Genomic DNA, 9,915 nt, shown 5'->3' on the forward strand with positions numbered 1-9,915 from the left:
TGCTCACTCTCATACTCATAGTACTAATTTCCAAAATAATTTGCATTATTAATTTATAAAGTAAATGTCACGACCTTAAAACGACCCCGGTCGTGATGACGCCTATCATGAAACTAGGTCAGTCAACACAAACCCCAAAACCAACCAAACATTTATAATAAGTCATTTAACGCCATTAATTAGCGAAGATCCCATAATATAAGTTAAAGGAAACAGTGCGGAAACACAACACAGCCCGACATCGGGGTGTCACCAGCCATGAGCAACTACAACTCATCCAGGAATAAGAAAAGGACAACATAGTCTGAAAACAAAAGCTAAAACAAAGCTGAATAAGGCAGGAAGGAGAAACAATGGGTTACTAATGCCAAGCAGCTACCGAATCAACTCCGGAGACTTGGTGGAAGACTGATCAGCACTTGCTATCGCGACCCGAGACTCTTGGATCTGCACACAAGGTGCAGGGAGTAATGTGAGTATGCAACTCAGTAAGTAATAAAAGTAAAGGCAGCTAAGCAGTAAGAAAATACGTAAACCACGTCATAACGCTACAGCAAGACAGTATAAGTCCAGAACAATGCAGTAAAGCAATAAAACTCGTAAAAACAACTAAGTTCCGTAAAACCTTTTAAAACATCTTTCGATAGTTTCAAACAAGTGATGAAAACAGTGAGTAGAAGGACAGAAATGTAAACAGCCCCTCGGGCAAAACATGTACCACAACCGCCCCTAGGGCAAAATATCAACAGAACCAGCCCCTCGGGCTAGCTCACAATCACTCGTAATCAGCCTCTCGGGCAATAACATGAAACAACAACAGCCCCTTGGGAAATATCACATCTCACACTGGGTACCTGCGCTCACTGGGGGTGTTCAGACTCCGGAGGGGCTCCTACAGCCCAAGCGCTATCACAAGCCATCTCGTGGCATAACAATTCAAGCCCTCGGCCTTTCATATATCACAATCAGTACACATGCTACGACGCGCAACCCGATCCCATGATATCCTCACAATACAGGCCCTCGGCCTCACTCAGTCAGAAATCTCTCAAGCCCCTCGAGCAACAGTAAAACATGATGCTCAACCCAAAATATCATTTAGAAATATCAAAACAGAGTAAATACGGCTGAGTTATGAAAACAATAGAATACAACATGACTGAGTACAAATATGAATTCAAAAATAGTGAGGAATAGTAGTAAAAAGCTCCTAAGGGTCCAAAACAGTTGGCACGAGGCCCAAATATGGCATTCGGTCCAAAACATGGTAATAATTTCCAAAACACAATGATATCAAATAGGTTTTAATCAAATACGCAACTTAACAGTCGTACGGGACGGACCAAGTCATAATCCCCAATGGTGCACGACCCTCCGCTCGTCATCTACCTTGTGCGTCACCTCAAAGTAGCACAACAATGTGAAATCCAGGGTTTGATACCCTTAGGAAAATATCTACAATCATTACTTACCTCAATCCGGTCCAAACTCTAGCCCGTGATGCCTTTGCCTCTCGACTCGATCTCTGGATGCTCCAAATCTAACCAAAAAACAGATTCATACCATCACAATATGCTAAGGGAACAAAGCTCACTCGAAAATAACCAATTTACATAAAAAATCCCGAAATTGGCCAAACCCGACCCCCGGGACAACGTATCGAATTCCGATAAAAATCACAAAACTAGAATCCTTACACTCTCACGAGTTCATCCATATCAAATACATCAAAATCTGACCATAAACGACCCCTCAAATCCTAAATCAAAGTCTCCAATTTCAAGCCCTAACTCCCCAATTTTAGGCTTTAAATCCTATAAATTTCATGTCTAATTAAGTAGAAATCACAATAGAACCGAGTATTGAGTCCAAAAATCTTACCTCCAAGTGTTTCCCTTCAATTCCCTTTTCAATCCTTCTCAAAAGCTCCAAAATCTCCCAATAATGGTGAAAGATAGACCAAAAATCGCGAACATGGCTATTTAAACATTCTGCCCAGGTGACATTTCCTTCTTCGCGAACGCGGTCAAAGCCTTGCGTTCGCGAAGCAAAAAAACTCATTGACCAAATAATTCTCTTATGCGAACGCGACCTCCATCTTGCAAACGCGAAGCTTCAACTTCCAGACCTTCACGAACGCGAAGAACAAACGACCAGGCCCCCCAGCTGCTCCAATTAGTCTATGCAAATACGGGACCCACATCGCATTCTCGATGCACATTCAGCCTCAACCTTCGCGAAAGCGGGACCAACATCGTGAATACGAAGGGTAACTGGCCAGCCTCACTCAACATCTCTTCGCGAATGCGAAGAGCAAAACTCTACAACAGAACTGAAGAAAAATCTGCAACTTCTAAAACAAGGATTTGATCCGCTTAACCACCCGAAACTCACCCGAGGCCATCGGGACCTCAACCAACTGTGCCAACACATCCCATAACATCATTCAAACTTGTTCCAACCTTCGGAACGCTCAAAACAATATTAAAACATCAAATCATCATCGGATTCAAGCCTAAGAATTCCAAAAACTTCCGAATTCCGAATTCGATAAAAAAATCTATCAAACCTCGTCCGAATGACCTGAAATTTTGCACACACGACCCAAATGACACAACATACCTACTTCAATTTTTGGAATTTCATTCCAACCCCGATATCAAAATCTCCACTATCAACCGGAAAATGCCAAAATTCCAATTTTGCCAATTCAAGCCTAAATCTACCCCGGGCCTCCAAAACCCATTCCGATCATGCTTCTAAGTCCTAAATCACCTCCCGAAGCTATCCAAATCATAAAAACCAAATTCCAAGATCGTTTACCCACAAGTCAACTTTCGATTGACTTTTCCAACTAAAAGGCCAACTTAAGAGACTAAGTGTCTCATTTTTCTACAAAACCACTCCGAACCCAAACTAACCAACACGATGCAATGAAATACATCTGAACAACATATAAAGAAGCAGAAATGAGGGAAACAGAGTGGTAATTGATGAAACGACCGGCCGAGTCATTATAGTAAAGATGAAGGAATGAAGAATTCGATGATATTCTCCTCCGAAAATTGTCCAAAACGTCTTCTCCCTTCTAAAAATAGTCTCCCTAGGTCTCAGCTGTGTCCAAAGTCCTCAAAATAGCACTTTTATATGTATTTATACCAAGTAGGGTCGGGCCTAGATGAAACACCCTTTACTGCACGAAATAGGACTTGACTCTGTAAAATTTGTACAGGCGTGCCGCATGGGGCGACACGCCATGCGATGTGCTTTTAGGGAAGTTCAGAGAGCTGATTCTAATAGACTGCAGGAAAATTCCAAAGGCGCGGCGTACTCTGCGGCCGCACTGTGCGGCACGCTTGTGAAGTTTATCAGTAGGATTTTCAGGTCACTTATTTTGCACTGCTGCGCCCCATGCAGTGCAACAGTGTAATTTTCTCAGAGTGAAATTATTTCATCCTCTTTTGACATCCAGACTTGGTACACAACTTCCGAACACGATCCCGGCTTAATGTATTGTGCTTTTACTCAGACTTTAAAGCTTCAGGTTGATCGATCTAGCTCCAAATTAACTTTTGAACTCGGGATTACTTCCTGCAAGGCATAAAAACACGTACTAAGTATAATTCACTATCATTTGAGCTCAAGCACACGTAAAAATGCAGTAATTAGAATGTAATACTACGGCTAAAACATGAGTTTCTAGCCTAACATCAGTGACATAGTCGATTAATCATATAAACAACTTCTGTTTGCTTAGAGCATACAAAAAACTTGATATTTGACGAGGAATTTCGTAATTAAAATGTAAATTCTCTATATCTCTAGCTCTTCTTTTTTAAAGTTACATGAATATTTTGTTAATACTTTTCTTTCATTTTCCTCAAATTCAGGGATTGCTTCAATAAGTTTATATGATGAGGTTTTCTAATTTAGGATTAACATCATTTTCCGATTTCATCATTATACTCCATAAAATTTTTAAAATTTCTTAAATTTTATAGTGGTCAATTTTTTGTATATATTTAAAATTGATCTTTTCCTATACTGAAGAGTAGTTTAAATATTAATAATATACTAAAGTAATTCAAACAGATCATTGGCCACTCAAAGTAATATTTGCTTTTGAAAAATATTATTATTGACCACCTAAAGCTTTTTTAGTTCCTTATTTATTAAGCAAAAGAAAAACTAATTTTGTCATATTACATGCATGTCAAAAATCTAAATTCTAGTTGATATGGAAGGGTAAATGAGCTATCTAGGGTTATGGAATGGAGATTATAGTTAATAGTTTTTTTAGTTTTTACTTTTTTTTTTAAATATTTAATAGTTAATTAATTTGAATTTAGTTAATTTTTGGCCCACGAGCCAGCCCAAGCCCAGCCTCGGTCAAGCCTCAAGGGCTGGCGGGCTGACTTGGACCGGGCTTATGAGCCTTAGTTTTAAATGAGCTCAAAAAATCCTAACCCAACCTAACTCAAGTAGCGGGCTGGGTTGGACTGGCCTCACGGGCCAAACCCATTTTAATGACTCTAAGTACAAATATGTTTGAAACATACATTTCAAAAGCTTTTGTTTTTTTTAAAACTTTGTATAAGAGTCAAACTAGGTAAATTGAAATTGAGGGAACACTATTTGCAATATATTTGTAAAACTTGGTTCTTTAGGGGCCGTTTAGTTGGCCCTTTAAAAGAGTTAATCTATGTATAACTATGTAAATCCAATATAACTTATTACAATGTTTGGTTGGTGTTTGAATTTTCGTATAAAATCTTGTACAACTTATATAATATTTAGTTGGTATTTTGATCTCCTTGTAAAATCTTGCGCAGCTTGTATAATGTTTGGTTAGAGTTTACTCCTCCTTATACATAATACCAGCTAAAAGTTATTCGATTTGGTCGAATCCATATTGAACAGGGTTGTTCCGCTCATATTCCTACGTAACTAATACCTACATAAGCTCTTAATTGGTGTATTTATACACGCAATAGACTTGCCTTCTGAATCTCGATAGTTAGCCTCAAATTTCAAATGGAAAATGGTTTGATGAACTTGGTATCAACTTTTGAAGATCTATTTTATTTTATAATACTCAAGTTTGTGAAAATACATTTAACTATATTCTTTTAACTAATTAACTGATATTCAATACAATCCTGCTGGCACGAGCCATCACCACTATAACTAGCTAGTTAGATAATAAATTTACTAAAGTTATAATTTATCACTTGAACTGGTCTTGTAAATTAGGTATCGTCTGCTCTATTTCAAGGAATATTAAAATTACGTACTCTGTCTAGTGTTCGCGTAGTTTATCGGGAATATACACAATATAGTTGTCCCCGTATAATATAATTTTTTTGTATATTAATGGTAATAAAATGTCAACTTTGAGTATAATCATCAAACAATTATTGGTCAACTTGTAAACATAAAGTTTGCATACTTTCAAAACAATAATGAGACAATTCAATACTACAAACTCTCATAGGAATAATGTAAAGGATTTTGCTTTATTTTAAAAAAAAATCTTAAGTATAAAAAGTACACGAGAGGTACGTGTTACTTATATATGTCTTGAATTTCTTTTACCTTAAAACTATTAAAGATCTTAAAATAATTATTGGTGTTTTCATTTTCATTTTTTAAAATATAAAGATAAGACTTATTTATTTGTTTACCGAGTGGGAAAAGGAAAAAGAAAAAACAGTGAATACAACAAAATTGATCTTCTTATTGATTTGTGTACAAAGTACACCAAGGTATTACAAGAAAACAGCTTGCAATAATTAATTGGAAATGAATAAAACGAGGGCATCCTCAATACAACAATAAATTACTAAAAAACAAACTCTATTTATGAAGAATCAAAGTTATTTTAGCCTTGTCCACGTGAATACACTAGAGAACAATGTGCAATAAGAATCAATCCTTCAATTGAAAGGTTGAATATCTTATTCCATAAATTAGTTGCTTTGTATCATTTGACGCTTGAATCTTTTTCTCAAGAAGCTAGCTTTTATATTTTAGTGCTTCAAACTAAAATCTGAAAAGAAACAATGAAATAGAAGATCAGAACTTAATTCAAAGAAAAGAAAAATAAAAAGTTGATTTCATATGGCAAAAAAGAATACACAACTCAAACAGCAACTCACTTGATTGATTGTGGAGAATGGCTGAGCTCTTAGAAACACTTAGTGGTGGATTGGAGGTGGCGGAGACGCATAAATGTATACTGGTGGAGGAGGTGATTTCACGAGTAGAGGAGGTGAGCTGTAGTAATAAGCAGGAGGAGGAGACTTTACTGGAGGAGGTGGAGAGTGGTAATAGTATGGAGGTGGAGGAGAAGGCGACGGTGGAGGAGGAGACTTGTAGTAATAGGGTGGTGGCGGTGATGGAGATGGCGGTGGTGGAGACTTGTAGTAATATGGAGGTGGAGGTGATGGCGATGGAGGTGGTGGTGATTTATAGTAATAGGGTGGTGGAGGAGATGGTGATGGTGGTGGAGGAGACTTGTAGTAATAGGGCGGGGGTGGTGACGGAGCCGGTGGAGGGGGAGACTTATAGTAATAGGGCGGGGGTGGTGATGGAGATGGCGGAGGAGGAGACTTGTAATAATAGGATGGGGGTGGTGATGGGGATGGTGGTGGTGGTGACTTATAGTAATATGGTGGTGGAGGTGATAGTGACAGGGGTGGTGGCGACTTGTAGTAATATGGAGGAGGAGGAGAAGGCGATGGTGGTGGAGGAGATTTGTAATAGTAAGGAGGTGGAGGCGATGGTGACGGGGGTGGCGGTGATTTATAATAGTATATAGGTGCAGGTTTTGGTGATGGTGGAGGTGGAGACTTGTAATAATAGGGCGGAGGTGGTGATGAGGATGGTGGGGGTGGTGACTTATAGTAGTATGGTGGTGGAGGCGATGGTGACGGGGGCGGTGGCGACTTGTAATAATATGGAGGGGGAGGAGAAGGTGATGGTGGTGGAGGAGATTTATAATAGTAAGGAGGTGGAGGCAATGTTGATGGAGGTGGTGGTGATTTATAATAGTATACAGGAGCAGGTTTTGGTGATGGTGGAGGTGGAGACTTGTAGTAATAAGGAGATGGTGAAGACTTAGTTGGTGGCGGTGGAGATTTGTAAACATATGTCGGGGTTGTTGGAGGTGGTGACTTGTAAATATAAATCGGCGATGGAGGTGGAGGAGATTTGTAGTAGTATGGAGCAGGCGTAGGCAGAGGTTTTGTGCATTTTGCATAAGGTGTCTTAGAGCCATAAGCAAATGGTTTTGCATAAAGTACAACTTCATAATGGTTCTTTGACTTCACTTTTAGGTTAGCGCCCTTTACTCCCCAGTGAAGGTTTGTAGGAATGTCACAATTAGAATCCTTTGGAGCATTGTGTAGTTTAGCCTTGCAAGCCTTTGCTCCATATTTGGCATATTCAAATCCTTTAACAGTAATGCTGAATTTGCCGTTGATCCTTGTGGTACCATAACTCACAATTTTCTTGTCACCAGCCTTGCAAGTCACCTTAATAACAGCACCTAATTCATATGAAAAAAGAATTAATATATTAATTAACACTAAAGTTATTTAGCTGCTAACATATGTCATTTTCAATATTTTACTCCATAGTTACAAAAATATTTATAGTTACTACGTTGTAAATATTTTTGATATTTTAAAATCTTATTTTTCAAAAAGGAAAATCTAGTGATTGTGATGCGCGCAAATTTTTTACTAGCACATTTTTGGGTATTTTGGTAAGAGCTTAACGAATAAAGCAACAAAAAGGAAAATATATAGTTAAATCAATTTTTGGTGATAAATTAAAGTTAATAAAAAGAGTGGATGTGTAATAAAAAGTATTGTACCTTTCAGGTGTTTCTTGCCATGAGACTTCTCTGGATATTTTGAATCATAGCATCTAAAACAGTAGACCTTTCCGACAATCTTGACCACCAAATGATGATATGGAGGATAGTACTGAGTAGGTGGTGGTGGTGAAGCGTAATAGTACGGTGGGGGAGAAGACTTCTTTGGAGGTGGTGGGGAGGTGTAGTAGTATGGAGTTGGAGGTGACTTTACTGGTGGTGGTGGGGAAGAGTAGTGATATGGTGGCGGTGGTGATTTCTTTGGTGGTGGTGGAGAAGAGTAATAATATGGTGGAGGAGGTGATTTCTTGGGGGGCGGTGGTGAGGAATAGTAATATTGTGGAGGAGGAGACTTAACTGGTGGAGGTGAGGAACTATAGTGATATGGGGGAGGAGGTGATTTCTTTGGCGGTGGTGGTGAGGAATAGTAATACGGTGGAGGAGGAGACTTAATTGGTGGTGGTGGGGAAGTATAGTGATATGGTGGCGGGGGTGATTTCTTTGGTGGTGGCGGTGAGGAATAATAATATGGTGGAGGAGGAGACTTTAGTGGTGGTGGTGGAGAACTGTAGTAGTATGGGGGAGGAGGTGACTTAGCAGGTGGTGGTGGGGACTTATAATAGTATGGTGGTGGTGGTGATGGTGACGGAGGAGGCGGAGACTTGTAATAATAAGGTGGCGGAGGTGAAGGTGAAGGAGGTGGTGGAGATTTATAGTAGTATGGTGGAGGAGGTGAAGGAGAAGGTGGCGGTGGAGACTTATAATAGTAAGGTGGAGGTGGTGATAGCGAGGGTGGTGGCGGAGATTTATAATAATATGGTGGTGGAGGTGATGGTGAAGGTGGAGGTGGCGACTTATAATAATATAGAGGTGGTGGTGAAGGTGATGGTGGAGGAGGAGATTTGTACACATACGGGGGCGGGGGAGATGGCGAAGGAGGAGGTGGTGATTTATACACATAAGGTGGTGGGGGTGAAGATGATGGGGGTGGAGGAGACTTATACACATATGGTGGAGGTGGTGATGGAGAAGGAGGTGGAGGTGATTTATAAACATATGGTAGTGGGGGAGAAGGTGATGGGGGAGGTGGAGATTTATACACATAAGGTGGTGGCGGAGAAGGAGAAGGAGGTGGTGGTGACTTGTACTCGTATGCTGGAGGTGGTGGAGAAGAATATATATAAGGATCTGCTGACACTACATTAGCAACTGCCAATATGGCCAACGCCAGTAAGATTTGTGGCAAATAGCGACGACCCTTGGCAGGGCCGCCACCGTGAAACCGACTCATTTCGCCGGCAAATTCCTGCCCTAGCCTTCCAAATATGGCTAGTGAAATCTCCAAAAACTTTGAAGGAGTAGAAGAAGAAAGGAAACAGTGTTGAAAGATGATGCCTTTAATGGATCAATGGCCAATGTATTTATAGTAACGTTCCTAGGGAAGCAATTGCTTCTAAAGAGCTGTTTAAAGGACCAATTCAATTGGTCTGATTGATAATCAAAGACTAAAATTTATAACAACTCTTAACAGCTGGATCTACAAATTATCATCTTATTAATTAAAGTCCATTTCTGGATCACTTTGAATATTTCCATAGTATCTTTTTAACAAGTAGTATTACCTGCTACACAGAAAATGGAGTAAAGCAAAGTGTGATTGTTATTTTTTAATATTTCCACTCTCTTGCCAGTATTAGTTTTCATGAACACTTAGATATCATACAATTATTGGTAGTTTTGTTTGTTTCCTCGTTATTTCTATATACATCCCTAACTAGTAAAGTTTTGTGGTTTGACTTTCGATTTACGACGACGACGACAACAATAACAACAAACCCACAGTATAATCTCAGAAGTGGGATTTGGGATCGATGTGTATAAAGACCTTACCCCTACCTTGGATAAAGGTAGAGAGACTATTCCGGATAGACCCTCGGAATAATCTCGGCTCAAGGAAAGATGAAAAGGAATTCGTAACAACAAGCAGTAATACCAGCAATCCAACATGAAAACCGAATCGAAAGAAATAGTAAATA

The 9,915-nt window shown here is 39.4% G+C and overlaps 1 protein-coding gene across 1 annotated transcript; it reads right to left on the minus strand.

Annotated features, from left to right (window-relative positions):
* Window positions 1-5,717: 5,717 nt before the first annotated feature.
* On the minus strand, window positions 5,718-9,283 carry LOC107803423 (uncharacterized). Its single transcript, XM_075257411.1, has 3 exons — window positions 7,880-9,283; window positions 6,159-7,549; window positions 5,718-6,049 (listed from the first exon to the last, which is right to left on the minus strand). Exons 1-2 carry the CDS (start codon window positions 9,168-9,170, stop codon window positions 6,198-6,200), a joined length of 2,643 nt encoding a protein of 880 aa, XP_075113512.1. The 5' UTR covers window positions 9,171-9,283; the 3' UTR covers window positions 5,718-6,049; window positions 6,159-6,197.
* Between the last annotated feature and the right edge of the window lie 632 nt (window positions 9,284-9,915).

The sequence above is a fragment of the Nicotiana tabacum genome, chromosome 1, assembly GCF_000715075.1.
Source record: "Nicotiana tabacum cultivar K326 chromosome 1, ASM71507v2, whole genome shotgun sequence".
In the NCBI taxonomy this organism is placed as follows: domain Eukaryota; kingdom Viridiplantae; phylum Streptophyta; class Magnoliopsida; order Solanales; family Solanaceae; genus Nicotiana; species Nicotiana tabacum.